The sequence below is a fragment of the Canis aureus genome, chromosome 3 (genome assembly GCF_053574225.1).
Source record: "Canis aureus isolate CA01 chromosome 3, VMU_Caureus_v.1.0, whole genome shotgun sequence".
Classification (NCBI taxonomy): Eukaryota; Metazoa; Chordata; class Mammalia; order Carnivora; family Canidae; genus Canis; species Canis aureus.
This window is the reverse complement of record NC_135613.1, coordinates 8,456,111-8,477,687: the sequence shown is the minus strand read 5'-3', so window position 1 is coordinate 8,477,687 and position 21,577 is coordinate 8,456,111. Positions and strand designations below refer to the sequence as shown.

Genomic DNA, 21,577 nt, shown 5'->3' with positions numbered 1-21,577 from the left:
AAAATAAATAAATCTATCTTAATTGGGTGATAGTTTCAAAGGTTTATGCATGTCAAAGTTATCAATGTATATACTTTAAGTACATGCTGTTTATAGTGTCAATTTTACCTATAAAAAGTTTATTTTGGAGGGGAATCCCTGGGTGGCTCAGCAGTTTAGTGCCTGCCTTCAGCCTAGGGCGTGATCCTTGGGAGTCCTGGGATCACATCCCACATCAGGCTCCCTGCATGGAGCCTGCTTCTCCCCCCCCCCATAAATAAATAAATAAATAAATAAATAAATAAATAAATAAATAAATAAATCTTTTTTTAAAAAGGTTTTTTTTTTTTCTAAATAAAAGAAATGGAGGCACTTGGCTGGCTCATTCAGAAGACCATGTGACTCTTGATCTCTGAGCTGTAAGTCTGAGCCCCACAGTGTAGAGATTATAAATCAAAATAAATAAATATATAAAAACTTTTACAAATAAAATAAACGATGTAGTTCAGTGTTTCATTCAAGTCTCGGATTTTTTTTTAAAGATTTTCTTTGAGAGAGAAAGAGAACATGAGAGATTATACACAAGCGGGGGGGAGGGGCAGAGGGAGAGGGAAAAGCAGACTCCTTGCTGAGTGGGGAGCCTGATGTGGGACTCCATCCTAGGAGCCCAGGATCATGACCCAAGCAGAAGGCAGACATTCAATCAACTGAGCCACCCAGGCACCCAAGTCTCAGATTTCTTTCATTTTTTTTTTTTAAGTCTCAGATTTCTAAGTGTTTTCTTAACACTTAAAAAGTTTTCATATATATCAATGCATTTTATTCTTAAACCTTCTCAGCATGAAAGGGACTGAGTAGCTACAATTTTTCCTCTCTGAACTTGAAATGACATAAGTACTTGTGGGTTAAGCAGCTTGCTCAAAGTGCCAAAGGCAAATGTGAAGAGAATATTTTAATTCTTATTCTTAGTCCCTACTCTTTTCACTCTAACGGACAAAATTTTTTCTTGCTCTGACAATGATTAACAATATTAGGGGAGGGACTATGGAGGAAAAAAAGACTAGACTGAACCAATTATTGTTGATAAAAGAAGAGATAAGGGATGCCTGGGTGACTCAGTGGTTGAGTGTCTGCCTTTGGCTCAGGTCCTGATCCCGGAGACAGTCCCAAATCAGGCTCTTCACAGGGAGCCTATTTCTCCTACTGCCTATGTCTTTGTCTACTCCCACTGCCTGTGTCTTTGTCTCTGTGTCTCTCATGAACAGATAAATAATCCAATCTTTAAAAAATGAAAAAGAGAAAAGGAGAAACGAGAACAGAAAATAAGGGATACTCAGTAAAAGAATGGCTGAAATATTCATGAATCCTATCTTAACTCAGGAGAGGCTATGTAGTAGGCTCTTGCTAAATGCTGGGAACACAGTTATCAACATCACTGACGGGCAGCCCCAGTAGCTCAGCGGTTTGGCGCCGCCTTCAGCTCAGGGCATGATCCTGGAGACCCAGGATCGAATCCCACATCGGGCTCCCTGCATGGGGCCTGCTTCTCCCTCTGCCTGTGTCTCTGCCTCTCTCTCTCTTTCTCTTTGTCTCTCATGAATAAATAAAATACTAAAAACAACAACAACAAAACAACAAAAAACATCATCACTGACATGGCCCCTTCCTAAAATTTGAAGTTCAGTAGGGAAGAAAAACATTAAACAAATATACAAATTATTATATAATTACAACTGTCATAAAAAACAAGAAATATCACAGAATGTAATAAACATGTGCCACAGCACATTTTTCATAGTACAAAATGTGACATATTTGTGGTAATGAGCAATTTTTTTTAACTCTTTTAGTTCTTCAGGGGTCAACTAAGTCATCCCTTTCCCCAATTCCTAAACCCACATCATCAGAGTAAGGCAACTCTTTACTAAGATTCTATGTCTGTGCTTAGCTTTATCATAAAATTTACCTGTTTGGAAATTGTATAGTCATATTTCCCCCACTGGACGTTGAGCTCCTTCAAGGCTGGGCTTCTGACACTTGTTATAATGCCTTATACTTGCCACTCGTTTAGAAATAATCGCAAGGTGCCTAAATTTCAAATTCTAGGCTGCTAAACACTGAATTCATTCATTTAACCATCTATCCATCCACAGGCATCCATTCAGTGTCTAGGACCCATAACACAATAAGTGTGAATTATTTTGTTGCACCTTGAATCAGTAATCAGTGCCTTTGAAAAATATGCTGCTGCAATTGCCCTCTGTATACACCCAAATAGTATTTTCCTTTTTTACTTTCAAATACAGGCATTTAAGTCTACATTCTCTCAGATAGATGAACTTAGAAATCCATCTTCCTACCATCATGTCACCAGAAAGTTGGATTTTTTTTTTTAAGATTTCATTTATTTATTCATAAGAGACATAGGCAGAGGGAGAAGCATGTTCCCCTGCGGGGGACCCTAACACGGGACCCTGATCCCAGGACTCCAGGATCTTGACCTGAGCTAAAGGCAGAGGCTTAACCACTGAGCCACTCAGGCATTCTACCAGAAAGTTTGCTATTAAGATGTTTTGGTTTTTTTCTAAGCTGACAATGAAATGGGTATGGACAATCCCAGCAGGAAACGCCACCTTACAAAGTTGCAGTGGTGCAAAAACTGATATAAAGTAATGATCTTGACAGTTTCCCTTTTTGTTGTGACCAAAAGATCCAGCAACCTTCAGTTGTCAAATGGCAGTGAGCCACCACAACTCGTAGTTAGTATCTTTATGACACTACACAGATCAAAACTTTGAGCCCAGGGACCCCCGAGTGGCTCAGGTTAGCGCCTGCCTTCCACCCAGGGTGTGATCCTGGGGCCCCGGGATGGAGTCCCACACAGGGCTCCCTGCAGGGAGCCTGCTTCTCCCTCTGCCTGTGTCTCTGCCTCTGTGTGTTTGTCATGAATAAATAAAATCTTAAGACAAAACAAAACAAAACTCTGAGCCCAGACAAGAAACTGCGTATTTGCTATACAAGTTAAATAGTTCTAAACAACTCCAGAGTCACTTTTCTTTTGATCTCTTGGAATACAAGATGCAGAATTGAACTTAAGAAAATTAACTCAGCAACACCAAATCAGGCTTCCAAATGACTTACTTTCTCCTGAAAGTAGTTTGCTGACAAGTTATAAATTTCCACAGTGCCATCTGTTCGAGAAACAGCCAATCTGTTTGACTGGTTATTGTAAGCCACGCAGCGGATCCCTGATGGAACATAATTAAAGAAACGTACTCGATGGACCTTAAATTCACCCATTCCTGGGAGGGGGGGGAAAAAGAGCCATTATTGTTAAACGTTAACAACAGTATGTCACATGTATTGTTTCTTCTTGTCAACAGCAGTATGTCACGTGTACTACCTATCATCACTGTCCTGGATGGAAGAGTCCAACTGTGTCTCACGGAGGTTCCCTTCTAAATATCTAGTTAATGATGCTTTCACACCCCAAGCAAGGAGCTATGAAACCATCTCCAGAAGCTCGGGATGCTTCAGCTAAAAATGAGAACATCAACATACATGAAGAGCATGCCCCGGACTCCTAACAATCCTGCCAATTACCTGAAGAAAGTACTCTGGGAAAGAGAGGTAAGAGTGAACGTAACCTCATTCTGTAATCCGGTGTGTGCACCGAAGGGAAGGAGGCACATCGTGCAAACCAGCTGCATTCGAGGCAGAAACTAAGGTACCCCTTTCTATTTTCTGTGCGAGGTTTCTGGCGGGGGTGGGGGGCGGGAGTTGTGAAGAGGAGGCTAACCCCCCCTCCCAACACTCAAGAAGCAAGAAATACTGGCAACCTAAATCAGCCTCTCAGAGTCAGGTGCGCAGAACTCCTGCCATTAAAATCATCTGGATAAAAGGCTTTGAAAAACGCAGGATTCTGGGTCCTACTCCACAGCTCCAGAATTCCAGTCTCTCGGTTGTGGAGAGAAGGGGGGGAGGGGGAGACTAGGAGTCTGCATTTTCGCGAACACCTCTCCCTAACTTCACAGCACGCTAAGTTCGCAAATTACAGACCCTCTGAGGTAGCGCCAGGGAGGCTGACCGGGCAGGCAGAACCAAGCGCTCCTCAAGGGAAGGAAGCGACGGGACTCAGCCGGGCGCCTGTCACCGTCGCCTCCCCACGCCACAAGCCTACACCTTCCGCGAGGAGAGCGGCCGGCTCCGGCTCGCCCGTCACGCGTCGTCCCTCAGGGTTTGGAACCTACGGGCAGGGCAGGCGCGCCCGGCCCGGCCCGGCTGAGGGGGCGTCGGAAGCGCGCGCTGCCACTCCGCCGGGCATCTACGGAGTAGCCGCCCCCCCCCCGGCCTCGGCCCAAGAACCGCGAGCTCCACCGGCGTCACCGGGGGCAGGCAGCACCCCGCCGAAGTCCTCTCGTACCCCTTCCCCAACTCACCGACGGACGGGGGCTCGCCTCTCTCTGCCGCGGCCCCACGTGCGCGCGCGCTCGCGTGCTCTGCCCCGGAAGTGCTCGCGGCGCAAGGCCGGAAGTGCGCAGGCAGTGCTCGCGGCGGCGGCGACGGCGGCGGGAGGTTCGGTTGTCGCCCGTTGGCCGCGCGGCGCCGCGCTCGGCGGCCGCCATTGCAGGTCAGGCCGCGGGCGGGGGGGCGCGGGAGGCCGCGGGGAGCGAGGGCTGAGCCGGGGCCGGGGGCGAGGGGGCGAGGGAGTGGGCAGCTAGGGAGCTGGGGCCGGGTGGGGCGTTCGGCTCGAGGAGAAGAATGGCGAGCCGAGGGGCGGGGAGCGGCGGGCGGGGGAGGGGGAGGGGCGGCCGGGAAGGGGGAGGGGAGAGAGGAGAACCACGCAGAGGTGGGGGCGAGCCCCTGGGGCCCCCGGGGCGGGGGGGCCAGGAATTGTGGGGGAAGGGAGCGGTGTATAGACGGAAGGCGGAGGGAAGGAAGGGAGCGAGCGGGGCGGAGCGAGAGAAGGGCGGAAAGGGTGGCCGAGCGCGGGCGGAGGACGGAGAAGGGGGCGGCGCGGGCCGGAACCTCGAGGTACGTGCGGAAAGGGGCTCTTCCCCGGGTCGGGAGGGAGTCCAGCACGCGAGGCTTGCGGGAGCGGGGTAGACCTGGAACCCAGGAAGTAGCGGGAACATCAGAAGGGGGACTGGGTGGGAGGCGGGTGGGGGATAGGGCTCTGAGGTTTGTTCGAAGGGACGTTTCAAGTCGCGGGGGGAAGCCGCTGGGAGAGACAATCGGGAGGGTGGTTAGGAGGACGAGCGATCCAGGTTCTTTTGTGGGTGGAGTGAGAGACTAAAGAGCGGGGTGGGGTTCTGGAGGGGCGAAGTACTTGAGGTTGAAGAGGGAGGGAGCAGGGAACGATTTGGAGAATGAGGGTGGTAGAAGAACAACGTTTAAACAGTGATCTTTGGGAGGAGGGTGGACGGTTTGGAAGATTACTCCAGCGAGAGGTGTGGAGGAATGCAGTTTAAAGGATAGTTTCCTTGGGAGGGAGCAGAAAGGGTTAAATAGGTTGGTAGGAAGTCCCAGCGAAATTCTGGGGGTGATTCGGAGGGGGTGGGGAAGAGAGGGGAAGCGGATTGAGAAGTCCCAGAAAGTGGGCGGGACTAGACATAGGAAGTGTTTGTAGCTCCAACTGGAGGGATGGGAGGGGGCCGGGGCAGAGGGTGAAGATGGGGGCCGGTGGGAGGAGAATACAGGGTAGTGTGAGACCTCCAGCAGGGCTAGAGAGGCGGGGCTTTGGGGAAGATAGGGGGTCACAGCTGTAAGATGGGGAAGAGAGTTGAGATGAGGCTGCAGAGTAGCAGAAGATGGAGAAAACTGGAGTAACTCAGATCGACTGAAGCCATCTTTTCCACCCATTGTCTGCAAATACCAGTAATTGATTCCCCCCCATCATGGGAATCCTAAAATGTGATGGGAAAGTACCACGTGTATGCATAGTATCCACACATGTTTTTGAACACACTCTTCACTAATGAAAAGTTTGGAAGCATTCATTTCCACCTACCCTCCATAGCCCCTTTTGGGAGGGAAGCAAGGTTCTCCTTTAGAAACCATTTTAGTGCTTAATGACATAAGCCTGTCAGGAGATAAGATTTTCCCTTTGAAACTTAAGATCATCCCCTTCAGTCACAAACCACAATAACACTGCTAATAAAAATAATCTGTGTTCATTTGTATATGAAAACTTCCTGAATTGTTCATTTGGTGGAAAGGCACATAGAGAAGTAGTGGTCTTTAGAGAAAAGAGGGAAAAAAAAAAAAAAACCTTTCAGAGCTTAATTCTTGAAGCAGTTCAGTGAACCTTGACTGTCCTGTTTGAATCGTTCTCCCATTATGTAAGCTGAGTTTTACTCTGATAACCTCCTGCTTTTGTAGGATGTTTTAGTCCACTATAAACGTTAATAATATAGCATTAAGTCATTCTGTTGGACATATAGTAAGAAAATGTCAAGTTCCCCAGAGATAATACATAGTTTGACCCTAAAAGCTTACCATATTTTAGGCACTGTGCTGAGGACTTTACATTCATAACCTCATTAAATTTTCACAACCATTTGAGATAGGTTCATTCTTACGCTCAGTTTATTGGTGGAGAAACAAACCTAAAAGGTTAGATTATTCCCGTGTCACACATAGGATAAGTGACAGAAATCCAGGTCTGATTACTTTGAGTACTCGTTGCATTCCAAAACAACAGTCTCTGGGAATGAATAAAAGTTCAGTAAATGCTAAGTGTTGGTCTGGCAATTTGAAAACATTTTGTGTCCTGTATTTAATTTTTTTAAATAAAAAATTGAATTTTTTATATTAAGAACTGTAAAATTAAAGCCTTTATTCTCTATCTTAAAATAGAAGATGAAAGGTTGTAATGAAAATTTATAAAATACTAGTGAGCTTTAGTAAAATTTAATTATTTGTCATTACTATTAAGTTCCCTTGTTCAGAGAAAAGCTGTATGTTCTGTTTATTTGGATCCATGCTATACTTTCTTCCACATTCTATTTTGGGGACAGTTAACCATTATTGAAGATCATTGCTCATTCATTCTGTTTTCTGTAAGACATTAGTAGTCTTAAACATTTAACAGTTTGTAAAGTAAATTATAAGACTTCAATTTTGTTCAAGATTAAAACAGTGACAAAAGAATGTCCTCTTTTCTTGGCTCATTTTGTCTTATACTAGTATTGAATTCTGGAGGTGACATTGAGTAGATCTCTAGGGATTTCAAAAAATCTAAATCTCACTAATTGAATATGATAAAAAGGTTTGTTTTTGACTGGCTACCCCAGAGATGTAATAGGTACTTTGACTGTAGTTGTGTAGGTTACTCACTTGCCATTTTGTAGAAATGAGAAAGGCCAATATTTGTAAAGCAGTCAGAAGTTATGCATAGGTACTGTATGCCAGGAGCTGTGGGAGAGGACTGCTGGAGAGGCCATATAGTGAAGGGATTAAGGGGTCACATCTCACCTCTACCACTTAAGAGCTGTGCCCAGTTACTTTTGAGTTTCTTTTAAGCATGTTTCCTCATTTGTAAAATGGGAATAAGAGTGCTTACATCGTTAACGTGGTTCTCACGATGAAATGAGAAAATCCAATAAGTGTCCACAAAAGTTTAGCTATGGGAGAAATGAAGCTTTTTGTATTATAATGCTTTGCCTGGATTTTTCTTCTTAAGTTGTATTTGCACTCTGATTTTCAGGTGTTTGATAATGACTTTAATTGTAACTACATTCAAAATAGGGATAGAAGTCAAACCACAGTTAAATAAGGTATTTATGAAGTGCCCAGACTGATACTGTTCCAGTTAACTCTTCTGAATTTTGTGTAGGGCTCCACTGTGGCTCTGGATTGGTATTAAGAATACTGGTTTCTTTGCTGCGCTATAGTTTGTTCAGGGGTCTTGAAGTTACCTGGACCACTGTCCTGAGAAGTATTAGTGTGACTTTACCTAGGATCTCCAGACTGGATCCATGTCTTAAGACAGGATGACCTGGGGCAAACCATTTCTAGACATTTTGAAGCCCCAGAAAAAGGCTCTAAAAAAGAAAAAGAAAGAAAATATCCAGTGTTAATTAGAATGTATAAAGTGCTTTAAAAAAGTGTTTCCTTTAGAAAGCTAAAGTTACTAAGTTAGGAATACAAAACTATATTGTTAAGTGATGTGAAAGCCCAGAAAAATTAAGCAGAAAAAAATTTCCCCATTTTTGAGCTATGGGGGTGGGAGGGGTTGAAATTCGGGAGAAAGAGGTTTGGTTTTTCCCCCCACTTTGCCATTGTTCCAGGTCCATACTCCAGTGTGGCCTATGAGACTCCACTGTGAAGTACAGTCAATTAAATGTTTTTCAAAAAGTAATATCACAGAAATTTTTCCTTGGCTCTACAGTTACACACATTATCAATTTAGAATTATTATTCTTAACTAGAGATAAATAAGATGGTCTTCACCCAATCTGGGATTAAACTCAAGACTCAGAGAGAGATGCCAGGCTGGCTCTTCCATGGACTCCTTTTAGAGTGTATTTTTCAGGCTGTGTCTTCAAATGTTTTTAATCTGCAATTTCTACATAAGCAATATCTTAGAACAAACGTAGAAATTGTTCTACTTCATTGTTGGAATTAGCTGAGACTGAAGACTTAGAAAATTTGTTGTACAGAAAGTATTTATCATAATGTTACATTTGTTATAGTTGATAGGACATGATTTGTATTGTACTACCTCACTGCTTCATTTTCCTACTACCTGCCTACTGTCAAGGGTATAGGGACAGGTTGGGCTGCATGTTGTCAGATCCTTTTTAGTCAACTCCACATTAAGTGTGATACACAGTCCCTGTTGGCTCCATCAGGTGTGTCCTCAATGATGTGCCCAGGTATACCTGCCTACTCTAGCCCTGAGAACAGTTGTCTAGAATAGTAATCTCAAGGAGTAAGAAAAGGAATAATTAAATTCAGGTGATTGCCTATTTTAAGGCATTAAAATAGAAATTTAAAGATTTTGAGAGCGAGCACACATGAGTTGGGGGTGGGGGGAGAGGAAGAGAATCTCAGATACCGTGCTGAACATGGAGCCTCATGTGGGGCTTAATCTCACAACCCTGAGATCACGACCTGAGTTGGACACTTAACTGACTATGCCACCCAAACGCCCCTAAAGTAGAATTTTAAAATTTGCTTAAGGAATGCCTTCTGCACTTCTTACTAATTTAGTAAATACACTCCTATGTAGGTAAACATAGCCAGGCCAATCTACAGGTTCCTGTGGACTAGACTCTTGGTGTGAATTAAGTGGGTGTGAACTTCATTTGTGTTCACATCTGCAGCATCCCAGTAGGACTAGCACAAGCTTTTACCAGTCGACTAGGTATAGCAGCAGAATGGTGAAGCTGTAGGCCACAGAATTTTTATTTTCAGGAGTATTGGTAGGTGTTTGCCAGTATTGAGAGGTAAACTAAGGCAGGGCCTACTGTATAAGTTGGTAAAGCTGTGTACTCACAAGCGCTGGGGATTAGTATGCAGGTATAGCTTTTCTGACCCAGCTATCAGGCATGTTTTCCTTTTACCCACTTGGGCCACTGTTACAAATTCCTTTTCTACCAGGAGGCTGTTCAGGAAATGTGGAATGCACTGAAAATACTACTGCATCTCCCTTAAATGGTCCATAGGTATTCATCTCAAACACGTTTCCAAAGGCCTTAAAGATTGATTTCCTTCCCTGCCATGGCCTTCCTAGAACTCGAGTATCTCTGTGAACACTTAATCGCTTCTCAGAAACCACCTATATATTCCTATAATTACATCTATCAAGGAACATAGAGTGTATTATCAGTCATCAAAAGCTTAGTTATAAGAACACTTTAATCTGTATGCATTTATTAACCTTTAGAAACTCTTTGACTTCTAGTTATTGAGTCTTTTTTGATTCATGGCTAAAATATACCCACCATTCTCCAAATTATAGTGAAAATTATAGTGTGGAAATACTGATGTATATTTTCCATTCTCTAAAAGAAATAGCTGTCTTTAAAGCATTTTTGCATATATGTGGTCTTCACAGTAGTTTAATGAGTCAGATAATTGAGGTACTAGCCCCATGGTCATTAAGTGACTTGTGTATGATGACATGGTGAAGAGTTCTGCACTTGCAGGCTGGAACCTGACTTTAAGTCTTCTGATTTTAAATTGTAATCCTTTCTACTTCAAGAAACCTTAGAAGAATTTTAACAGTGCTTTTGGTTTAGTTGGTTCCTAAGCCTTGTGTATTTGTTCTCAAGCAGCACCAGTTGTGGTGCTGCTGCAGATGGTCTGACTTACAGATGCTTTCTTGATTGCCCTTCTGACCAGCTCTTCCATGTATGCTGTGCCACCTGATGCTTTGATGCCTTTCATTCTCACTAGTACTTGGTTTTCTCCTTTGGAAGTGCATTGATTAGGAGTGTAGATAAAGACAAGTGACCTAGGTTCTTAGGCGTGTACAGCATCTGATTCATAGTTTAAAAAAAAAAAGTTAGCTATTGTTTATAGTTGAATTTGAAGACCGGTGAATTGACTGACCTTATGTTCCTAGAGTATATTTAGTGCTCAAAAATAGAGCTGTCCTGTAAGGTTCTTGGCAATGTACTTTCCCCTGGAGATCCAAAGTGAAGGTTAACACCAATGAAAAACCCTGTTTAATGTTTGAATCCAATGTTTGCTAAGCTTGAGCACAATTGTATCTATTAACATACGGTACTACAGTTGATAAACACTGGACTAATAACTTTCCCCTAAGTTCCATTGATTCATTGGAAGGACTTATACAGAATGTGTAGTTTTGATCCCCCACCCCCTCAGTTCCCCATGAATCTATCTTTCCGAGAAAGACTAATGAAGCCAGTTGTTTCAGGCAAAAAATATTTTAATCCATTCTTCTAGAGTACCCCAAACTTGCCACCAGGTGGTACTGTTGCATAAAATGAAAGTTGATTGTCAGGGTCTTTCCAAGTAGATGGTAAAGCACGTATTGAAAGTCACGTTAAAAATCCGCTTACCATTCATTCACTAAAGTTACCTGAAGGTCTTTTTTGTTTCTTGGCTTTTGTTAGAGGCGGTCCTTTGAATCTTGAAATACAACCAAAGTGTTAGACATGAGGTTTATATTTTATAACATCACCAAAGGGAAAAGTAAAATCTAAGTTAATTTTGTTTTTTTAGAAATATGCAGGATAGAAAAAAGAACATTCTTGAGAAAGGCAGGTTAGCATAGTGGTCAGCAGTGTGGGCGCTATTATATGTTTTGGGTTCAAATTCTGGCTCTTTGACTAGTAAGTACATGACCTTGAGCATAATTATAACACCTGTTAACTTTCTATATTACTGTTAAATCTTGGTGATCTTAAGCAACGTACATACAGTGTCAGTTCAAAAATATTTGAAGCTTATACCATTGTTAGGGAAACGAAAATCTGTCTTAAGGCACTTAGAAAAATGCCTCACACATAGTACATGGTAAACGTTAGCTGTTGTTACTATTATCCTAAATTTTTTTTTCCTCTACAGCTTGCTTTCAGTTGCTTTTTAAAGACGGAAGGCTCATGGTGCAAATTGTTATTTCCAGGTGAGTACATTTTGACACTTTTTTGTTTAGTTTGAATTAGTAGGGTTATATAGGTTTGACATTTTCCTGGAAGCATCAGGGTCCTCAGGTGCGTCTTGCACATATCCTTGCATTTCATCTGTAGTTCAGTGCCTAGCACTGCCTAATTTCCCAAAAACTTGTGTGCTCAACAAAGAGTTCCTTTGGGCCTTGAATGGTGGTGTAGGACACTATTCAGCCTTCACCCCTCAAAAATATTGTAACCGCCAGCCCTTTGCTTGCAGTGCTGGGGCTGGAGGCCTGGCAGAATGGGTGCTGATGGAGCTACAGGGGGAGATCGAGGCTCGCTACAGCACTGGATTAGCTGGAAACCTCCTGGGAGACCTACATTACACCACTGAGGTGAGGGGACCTTTCTTTCCCTGCCTAATGCCTCAGGAAAGCAAGCTACACCAAGGTGGTGCTCCCAGGACCCAGAGTGAGGACTGCCCTCAGGTTTGTTATGCGAGGTCTAGCTAATCTAAGCTATCTGCTTGTGCTCCCCCAACCCCTGCAGCAGCAGGGAAGTTTAATTTTGGGGAATCTGGAAAAGTCAACAGTCCCCAAAAGTGGAAATTCTCTTGGGGCTAGAAAGAGTAAAAAGGGCACGAGGGTGGTTGTCTGGTGTGGCTCTTCAACAGCAGTAGAGCCGTACCAGGGAGTGGAGGTGCCAGCATTGCTTGCCAAGAGCATCTCTAGAAGGCCCCTGCATGTTACTACCTTGCCCTGAACCTCAGGCATTTCATTCTTATTCTGCCAAAGGGAATCCCTGTGCTGATCGTGGGACATCATATCCTGTATGGAAAAATCATCCATCTGGAGAAACCTTTTGCTGTCCTTGTCAAACACACTCCTGGGGAGCAGGACTGTGATGAGCTTGGCTGCAAGACTGGCACTCAGTACCTGGTGACAGCACTCATCAAAAACAAGATCCTTTTCAAAACTCGCCCCAAGCCCATTATCACCAACGTCCCCAAGAAAGTATGAAAGAACCCCGGATTTTCCCTAGAGAGCGGCCAACTCCTTGGACTCGTGCTCAGTTGCCACCTCGAGGACGGCTCGACGGTTCCCTGGGACCACAGGGGGGTCCTGTTTTGAACACAGGCCACCCACTGGGCATGAATTCTGATCCCTTTCTTATGGCAACTGGTTCTCTTGGTGGAAATCTGGCCCCATTTCCAAGGAACCCATCGCCTTTTCCATCTTCATCAGGCTCATTGGCTTCAAATCCAGCACCTTTCCCTGCTGGTGCTCGTGACCCAGGCATGGCTTCTTTTCCGAGAGGGATGAATCCCACTGGCGCTGGTGCAGTTTCTTTCCCAAGGCCTGGTGGCCTCTTGGGCCCAGGCCCGGGCCCAGGCCCAGGCCCATCTCTGAACCCTAGGGCAGGGGCTCTTCCAGGCCCAGGGCCTCTGACTAACCCCAGGTTAGGGGGTCTCCCAGGGCCAGGTCCTATGTCGAACCCAAGGGCAGGTGGTCTCCTAGGAACAGGTCCTGACCCCAGAAGTGGTGGCCCTATGGGCCCTGGTTCTGGGCCCAACATGAGAACAGGTGTCCTCTTGACTTCTGGTAACGGTCCTCCTAATCCTAGGCCGGTTGGCTTGGGACCAGGACCAAGTTCTAACCTGAGATCAGGCTTCGTTGGTACAAACCCTGCTCCGAGGTCGGGTATGTTTCCAGGCCCAGGCCCGGGTCTTGGGCCCAACCCCAGGGCAGGTGGCCTGGGCCCAGGCCTTGGGCCCAACCCCAGGGCAGGTGGCCTGGGCCCAGGTCCTAATGTGGATACCAGAGCGGGTGGCCTTCTGGGCACAGGATCTGGTCTTAACTTAAGAATGGCAGGACCTCAAGGCCTAGATCTTGCCCCTATTCTAAGAGCAGCAGGTCTTTTAGGAGCAAATTCAGCTGCTTTCTCACAGGCTTCTGGAAACATGGGCACAAGCCCATCCTCTATGGCAAGAGTACCTGGCCCCATAGGCCCAAACTCGGGTCCTGGCTCTCGGGGAATTGGCCTTCCAGGGCCAAATCCATCTCCCATGTCCAGGGCTCCCGGCCCCATAGGTCCCAATTCAGCTCATTTTTCAAGGCCAGCTGGGCCCATGGGGGTAAATGCTAATCCCTTTCCACGGGGGACAGGTTCAGGAGGGCTCAATCCTGCTGCCTTCTCTCAGTCTTCTGGCACATTGGCTTCAAATCCAGCTACCTTCCAGAGGTCTGCTGGCCTCCAGGGCTCAAGTCCAGCAATTTTCCCAAGAACTTCTGGGCCACTAGGCCCCAACCCAGCTAACTTCCCAAGGGCCAGTGGCTTGCAGGGTCCAAGCCCTGCTGCCTTCCCAAGGTCTACTGGCCCATTAGGCCCTGGTCAGGTTACTTTCCCTAGGTCAGCTCCTGGGCCCCTGGGCTCTTCTCCAGCAGGCCCTGTGGGTATCAACCCAGCTCCTTTTGCAAGGCCAAGTGGGACCCTGGGTCTAAACCCAGCTTCCTTTCCAAGGATGAATGGCCCTGTAAGCAAGACTTTGGTCCCATTTCCTAGAGTGGGGAGCCTCCCTGGCACAAACCCAGCTGCTTTCCCCAGACCAGGGGGCCCAATGGCTACAATGTACCCAAATGGAATGTTACCCCCTTAAACACCTTTTTCTTTCCAGGACCATTTTGGTTTTCAAGTACCGTGGTTCTGGGCGGGGCTGTGTTTTAAGTAAAAGGGTAGATGTGGAGCTACAGTCCGAAGTACCTAGCTGGGGCTCAAGTTCAGATGAGCCATCTTTTTCCTCTGCTTCTTTCTTGACTGAAGGTGAAATGTTATTTGTGGGAGACGGACTACAGCAGGTGGGAATGATCCTGACTTTGAGATAAAGGATCACCGGTCCTCCAGAAGCCTGCTGTGCTTTTGTCCCACAGCTTTCTGCCCCTTGTTTCTTACTAGTTTCTTGAATTGTTCGTGTGGACTTTTCCTCAGGGATACATTGGCCTGCAGGTCCCAATTCATATGTAGTCCCCTGCTCACCACTGGAGAATCAGCTCACTGCTCTCTAGAAATGTGCTGGTGAACGGACCATGCTTCAGCAGCTCTGACCTGGGCAGCTTGGACCTGGTCATCCTCTACTGCCATACCTTTCCCTGGGGGCTTGAACACAGAACAGGGAGGTGGGCAACCACTTCAGAGACCCACCAGATACACGTTCTGCTTGACTGATTGGGCCTGCAGCTTCCTTCTCCTGGGACTTAGAGGAGGCCAGAATCAAGGCTCCACTGCTCATCTAACTCCCTCTCCACTAGTACTCCCGATCAGAGAACCTCAAAATTTAAACTGACGTGGATGGGAATATGGGAATATTGGGGTGGGGGTGGGGGGATTAAGGGGAGAAATCACTGTGCTTCGTTCAGCCTGACGTGAAAGGATGGTTGGTGTTTTTCCTGCATTGTATCTTTTCTTACCGTTTCTTTAATAAATGGGATGAGAGGGCTGCCGATGTCACTCCATTTTATTCTCTCTTCCCACAGGAAAGGAATTTTACCCACTGCTTTTCGTTGTTTCATTATCTGCCAGGTAAAATGCTGTCACTCGAGGAAGCAAGTGTTGACTTTTAGCTGAGCTAGGACTCCTTCATTTGCCAGTGATTTCACCAGAGACCTTGCCCATCTTCAACAATAAAAGTTAAGCCACCAGAGGTGTGCACATCAACAAGGTGGGCCTGCTGTATTCCCTAGGTCCAGAGGCAGCTGTGACCACTTACCCTGTTGGACTTCCACTACCAACTATTTTTTTAAAGATTTTTTTTTAATTCATGAGACAAACAGAGGGGCATAGGTAGAGGGAGAGGCAGGCTCCCTGCAGAGAGCCTGATATGGGGCTCAATCCCAGGACCCCAGGATCATGACCTGAGCCAAAGGCAGATGCTCAATCACTGAGCCACCCAGGCATCCCACTGCCAGCTATCATGACAAAATTGTTTCTAGCCCAAGGACCTCTCTTGAAACTAGAATAAACCCAGCTTAAGTACAAGGAGGAAGCATTTTAAGAGATAACCAGCATTATGTGAGAATCTTTATTTTGACAAATAAGTGCAGTATAAAATATTCAGCCTGAAAAGTAAAAAAAAAAAAAAAAAAAAAAAAGTAAAAATAAATATGTTTACAAATTATTGTAGAAAGAATACAAAAGGGTTAAAATTCTCAATGAGGAAAAACCAAAATGTGTCCAGTTGTATAAAGGCTCTTCCCGTATAAGAAATGGGGATAAAGCTGAAGACCCAGTTTGGTTTCGCTGCTGAAAAATGTACAAAATAACTTAGAAAAACCAGTCGAGGTCAAACGTTGTGAGCCTACTACTTGTACCTGCCTACATTTGATGTCAGCAAAGTTGATAACCACAGTGCAAGGCAGAGCGGGCAGTAGGACAACCAGGAGTTCTCCATCCAGGTATCTATTCTATGTTAACGTTCAAGTAAAAGCTGAAGAAAAGCCCTTAGTGAAGTCTGAGCTCTGCATTTGGCTGACCGGTTTTCCTCTATTGTGGTGCTCAAAATACTTTATTTGGCCAGCAAAAACACGGAAGAGCCTGGAACAGCTGCCTTTAACAAATGCCTGCTGCCTCTTCCCAACCTTCATGGGTTGGGCCCAGCACCAACCAGCGGTCTTATCAGAAGCTTGAGGTCTGTGTGATGCAGCAGTGTTGGCTGCGCCTGGAAAACCCTCGTGTTCATGGGAGATGGGAGAAAGCACCAGGGTTTGCCAGTCTGGCTCAGAGCACACTTTGTTCCTTGGCAGGAAGCACCTGGGCACACTAGAGGCTTGCCCCCTCAACCACGGTCTCCCTTAGTGCTGGTTCTGAGGGGTTAGCAGGCCCTGCTGAGAATGGGCATTTGGAGAGAGAACAGGCACACGTGCAAGTAAGCAACCCCCAAATCAAAGGCTTAGTCAAGATCCCAGGGTTCAAACCCATGAGCTGAGAATAGTCTCGATTGTAAATCTCTAGAAAAATGCCTTTTCCTCACCGCCCCCCCCAAAGCAGAAGAAAAATCAAAGCTTCAAGGGGCATGAGTGAGAAAGGAAGAACCTTAGGATTTAGGAACCAGTTCCATCTCTGAGTTTGTTTTCTGCCAAGTAGCAAGCAGGTGCGATAATGACTATCCATAACTTGGCTGTAAGAATTCCCTGGAGAAGCTGCTGAGAATGGGTGGTCTCAAAGCTGACCAGATTGGATGTGAGGCTTCACGTAGGGAACCTTGAAAAACTTTTCATTGGCGATGATTGTCAAGAACTGTAGCCTGCAAGTCCTGCACCCTTAGCCAGCTGCTAAGGAATCTGTCCGAGCAGTTCCAAGATTGTGGTTAATTTGGTCAGAGGCTCCTAATCATTGTCCCCTCACCTGATGAGGGCAGGGTTGCCTACTGCAGAGGGGCCTAGGAGAGCCCAGGCTCTGCCTCAGTTGCACCTTGCAAAACTTACCTAATGAGAAAGAGTGGAAGAGGTGACTGCATCACCTCGAAGAAGATGAGGAGGCGGTCTTAGATTCAGAGCAGTGTGAGAGAGGAATTCAGGGGTATACATGGTGAAGTACCTGAGCCCTCACTTCCTTTCTGAGTGTGTTGGGGTTTAATCTTCCTGGTAGATGACCGAAACATTTCCTCTCCCCAGCAGAGATCACAGACAGGCGCATCTAGATGTTGGACAGTTTCCAGGTGAGATACATTCGGCCCAAGGCTTCCAGATAGCCCATGGCCTTTAGCACCACCACCCATCTTTGCTCCTGCTGGCAAACTAATTTTTAACATATATATATATACATACACTTAAAAGCAGTTCAGTGCTAACTCCCTGCTAGTTTGGCTCATCCTTGGGATGTTGAGATGTGGAATGGAGTATGTCACATAAAAAAGCACCATTCCTGGACCCTGTTTTCTGATGCCCAAAGATCAGGCTTCTGGGCCTTTGTATCTCAGGCACAATCTTATTGCATTGATAGCTAGATTTGGGGGTGGGGGTGGGGGACACATTACTAACTGGTCCAGATCTCTCGGAAGTTCTCCCACCATCTCTGATTGTGTTCAGATGGTCTAAGAGAACCCCTCCCCACAGGCTGTCACTTACCTATCAGAAGTTGCCACTGATTGGAACTTACTGGTTTAGCACACTTCTGGGTTCCCTTTGGATCCTGGGGGAGGAAGTGGAATCTTTCCCAGAGGCCACCATGCATGCAGAGGCAAGCAGATGGGCGGCATGAAAACAAGTCTCTGCCCCGAGCTGGAATTGGTGTTGCCTCTGATAGCAGAACTGCCCTAGACCATATAAGTACAGTCACCGTTCTTTGCACTTCAGACTTGTCCTTTGGACCATTAAGAAACAAAAACAGGACTCCCTCCTCCCTCCCACCCCATCTTTTCTCTTTCATTCCCCTTCCCTCCCTTGCCCATTGCACTTTTCCCACTCTGCTTGGGGGCCATGTCACACCTCAGCAAAAGCTAAGCTATACTGCTCTGGCTTCTTCCCACATCGCCGGGCGATTATGGCCAGATACAACATGAGGAGGGCCACCCAGTAGCAGCCATACAGGATGGCCCCAGACACCAGGAAGGCTAACTCCGTCTCACTGAACAGATCCTGGCAATAAGCTGTATAGGCCAGCCCCCCTAGAAGGACTGCCACCCAGATGGACACAGGGATGAGGCCAATGAAGTTCACCACGATGGTTTTTCGGCCAGAAGTGCCCCAGCCAGACTTATTGATGGTAGCGATGGCAAATATCTTGGCTGGCAGGAGACTGGACATATAGAGAAGGGAATAGAGGGACATGAAGATCATTTCTGCGTTGCCCCGAAGGAAGCAGGCATAGGTAGCCTTGATGATGCCCACCAGCTGCACCGTCAGCAGGAAGAGGAGAATATTCCAGATGCGGCCTCGGTAGAAAAGCTGTATGACCGTGGCAATGAGGAAGAAGGGGAAGAAACCTGTGACCACCGATTCGTAGGTCATCCAGAGGTGGTGCTTGTGGAACCACAGAGAGTTGTAGAGCCACTCTCGGAAGTAAGACTTGCTCCAGCGGGTCTGCTGGTTGAGCCACCGGAGATACTTGGTGGGAGTCTCTGTGAGGCACTTGGAGCGTGCTGTATACTTAGTCCGGTAGCCGAGGCTCAGGACTCGGTTGGTGAGGTGGCGGTCATCTCCAAAGCTGCACTTGCTGCCTAGGAACTTCTGATGGTACCAGTCCTCCAGGAATTGCTGGAGGAGGCTGTTGCGGTACATGCCCAGAGGCCCACTAATACACTGCACACAGCCAAAGTAGGACTGGCAGGCCCGCTCCACATTGAAGGCCATCCAGTACCGCACACTGCTCAGGAAGGAGATCCACGAGTCATACTTGTTGAGGATCTGCAAGGGAATCGGAGATGCTGGACCTCCTCACCTGAGGACTGGAGTCCCAGGAGTCATGCGAGGGCGTGAGGCCTCCTTACCCTGAGTTCTGTAGCCCATTGCTCAAATTCCTGTCAGTCCTAACCTGGCCAGAGCTGGAAAACCAGTCCCTCTCCCCAGCACCTCACTGTCGTCTGCACTGACTGTCCTAGGGAAGGTCTAGCAGCAAAAGCCACCTTCGAGCTCCACAAACAACCTGTGGTGGTGGTAGAGAGAGCTTAAGAAGGATGCACAGCAGGGGATCCCTGGGTGGCGCAGCGGTTTAGCGCCTGCCTTTGGCCCAGGGCGCGATCCTGGAGACCCGGGATCAAATCCCACATCGGGCTCCCGGTGCATGGAGCCTGCTTCTCCCTCTGCCTGTGTCTCTGCGCCTCTCTCTCTCTCTGTGACTATCATAAATAAATAAAAATTAAAAAAAAAAATTAAAAAAGAAGGATGCACAGCATCACCCCAGCCATCTATCCTTACCCTTCTGCAGTTGGAACGCTTCTCAGGAAGACCTGATGTGTTAGCAGCGGTACCCACTGGAAGAAGATCTGGCCCCTTAATCTTGCCATATTGCTTCATTCTTACCATCCCGTGCAGCTTCCTTAAGAGCAAGTGTTTTTCAAGCATCCAGCTTTGGAGGTGCTTCCTGCACCACCACCCCAAAAAGAAGCACCCTCTGTGATCAGTAGTCTCAGAATACTGAGCCCCTCCCAGCAGCATGGGCCGTCTACTATATGCCTGTTTAGTGATTTTCTCTTTCCTCAGGTTGAAAAAGCCCAGAAAAGGGACTGGGTAGCAGGTGAGTACTTTGATACTAGTGAAAACTATCAAAGAAGAACCCCTCACCCCAGCGCGCGCACGCATGCACACACATACACCCCTCCAAAATACTAGTCAAGATGCTTATTTCCCAGGTATATCCATTGGATTAGGAGGCAGAAAGAGTCTAGGCCCCACCCCCGACCCACCCCCAGGAATCCCTGGTTATTTCTTACTTGGACATCTCCTCCAACTCCCCCTACTTGGGGGTCCTCCTCCAGGACTCGAAGCATCTCAATGGTGCAGGCTGGATCCAGCACAGTGTCAGAGTCACAAACCTGTAGAGGGAGTGCATGGTCAGCCTACTTTGACCTTGGGCCTTTGTACACCACACGCTGCTCACTGCTTCTGGGACACGACCACCTTTCATAGGATTCACTTCCAGACACTAGCAAAGAGGTCTGTGCTAAATAGAAAAGGTGAGGTAAATAACAAAAAGTAAGGAAAACAGTTTAGAGACGAGGCTTAACAGCCACTGGGCTGAGAGCGAAACCTTGGAGATTCGGTGTCAGGCCTAGAAAGGGAGAAATGCTTAGCACCCAGCAAGTTCTTAGCCCCTGTAGAGCCAGGCTCCACAAAAATGGCCTCAACACGTTTCCCTGGAGTCCCTGGGGGGAAAGGTGGTACCCGCTGAAATCAGAGGTCAGGTGCAGTGGCTAGATCCCGTGGCAGACGCTCCACAGGAGGCCAAGAACTGACTTGCCCGGGACTACTGCCTGAAGTGCTCTGCTAGATTAACGTGGGCTTCCCAGTTTCCGCCTCTGGTCTCTCGGACAACCTGGAGGATGAGTCTACCCCGGCACAGGCTACCTCCCCTCCCCCAGATGGCTCCCCCCTTCTGTGCTCCTTTAGCCAAGTCTCTAAGTAGGTCTAAGAGCTGCTCTCATCTGGATTCTACTCGGCAGCAGGAGCTGGCCTCTGGGACCTTAGACCAAGATTTACTTGGATTTACTCTGGATGAGCACGGAGGCTGGCAATAGCCACCTCCAGCCAGAGCCTCGATCAAATCCTGCTCACTTGCCCGCCTTCCCTAGGGAGCTTCATGGTCTGATTCTAACAGGTGGCTCCATTATTGGTTGAACCTTAACTATGAACACTTACCCTGGTGGCTGACTGGTCTGGTTTCTAGAAAGTAACAGAGGTGATACAGAAAACCCAGATAACCACTGGCAGAACAACAGAGCAAAGAACAGTACCCGCAGATGAGCCTAAACCTTGCTCTGCAAAAGCCTAAAATCCTTTTACTAGAGTTGCTAATGCTTGCAGGTAGGGGGCTGCCCCCCCCCCCCCACCTCAACCCTGCCAGATTTTCTCTCGCCATGCGGAGAGACCTGGTGGCCATAAACAAGCAGCAAAAGATTGAGGGGGATCCATCACACCTGTTCCCTCCTACCTGCCCACCAACACACCTTGGGAGAAGGGCCCTGGAGAGCCTCTTCAGCTTACGGGCCAGGCTGTCCGGTGCTGCCAGTCTCAGGGCTACTTCTGACCTGACCCTAACCCATTCTTCATGCCGCTTAGCTTCCTTCATTCCAGGAATGTCTTTCGAACACAGCAGGGGTAGGGAACTTAGAGCTCTGTGGCTGCCCGGGTTTCCCCACTGGCTGAAGCAGGGCCATCTCCCTCAGAGGGAGCGACACACCCACCGCAGGGCAGTTGGAGACAGGCAGAAATCCACCAAACGTGACTGAAGCCCAGGCTGCCGCAGGCAGTGAGCCAGCCCGGAGCCGTAACGAGGAAGGCTGGCTCAGGTGTGTGAGCCTA

At 47.1% G+C, this 21,577-nt stretch overlaps 4 protein-coding genes across 6 annotated transcripts in view; 2 read left to right on the top strand and 2 right to left on the bottom strand.

Moving 5' to 3' along the window:
* Positions 1-4,569, bottom strand: part of UTP4 (UTP4 small subunit processome component) — a 36,475-nt gene extending 31,906 nt beyond the window's left edge. The window contains exons 1-2 of the mRNA XM_077888270.1: positions 4,419-4,569; positions 3,121-3,281 (exon numbers count right to left, since the gene is read on the bottom strand). Coding sequence (XP_077744396.1) covers positions 3,121-3,279 — 159 coding nt within the window. The 5' untranslated portion in view covers positions 3,280-3,281; positions 4,419-4,569. The remainder of the gene's footprint in view (positions 1-3,120; positions 3,282-4,418) is intronic.
* CHTF8 (chromosome transmission fidelity factor 8) lies at positions 4,501-12,604 on the top strand. Its single transcript, XM_077888335.1, has 4 exons — positions 4,501-4,609; positions 11,524-11,581; positions 11,845-11,962; positions 12,362-12,604. The coding sequence occupies exons 2-4, from the start codon at positions 11,559-11,561 to the stop codon at positions 12,584-12,586; spliced, it is 366 nt and encodes a 121-aa protein (XP_077744461.1). The 5' UTR covers positions 4,501-4,609; positions 11,524-11,558; the 3' UTR covers positions 12,587-12,604.
* On the top strand, positions 12,583-15,060 carry DERPC (DERPC proline and glycine rich nuclear protein). Its single transcript, XM_077888312.1, has one exon. It carries the CDS (start codon positions 12,583-12,585, stop codon positions 14,221-14,223), a length of 1,641 nt encoding a protein of 546 aa, XP_077744438.1. The 3' UTR covers positions 14,224-15,060.
* Positions 14,650-21,577, bottom strand: part of HAS3 (hyaluronan synthase 3) — a 28,546-nt gene continuing 21,618 nt past the window's right edge. For all 3 annotated transcript variants that reach the window (XM_077888285.1, XM_077888293.1, XM_077888301.1), the window contains 2 exons: positions 19,990-20,091; positions 14,650-18,964 (listed from right to left, as the gene is read on the bottom strand). In XM_077888285.1, coding sequence (XP_077744411.1) covers positions 18,041-18,964; positions 19,990-20,091 — 1,026 coding nt within the window. In that variant the 3' untranslated portion in view covers positions 14,650-18,040. The remainder of the gene's footprint in view (positions 18,965-19,989; positions 20,092-21,577) is intronic.

What these genes read in the sequence shown, in the direction of transcription:
- CHTF8 (XM_077888335.1), top strand. Translation starts at nt 11,559, where the DNA reads ATGGTGCAAATTGTTATTTCCAG. An exon ending in GTGCAAATTGTTATTTCCAG is followed by an intron (nt 11,582 to 11,844) that starts GTGAGTACATTT and finishes CTTTGCTTGCAG; the next exon opens with TGCTGGGGCTGGAGGCCTGG. An exon ending in ACCTACATTACACCACTGAG is followed by an intron (nt 11,963 to 12,361) that starts GTGAGGGGACCT and finishes ATTCTGCCAAAG; the next exon opens with GGAATCCCTGTGCTGATCGT.
- DERPC (XM_077888312.1), top strand. Translation starts at nt 12,583, where the DNA reads ATGAAAGAACCCCGGATTTTCCCTAGAGAGCGGCCAACTCCTTGGACT.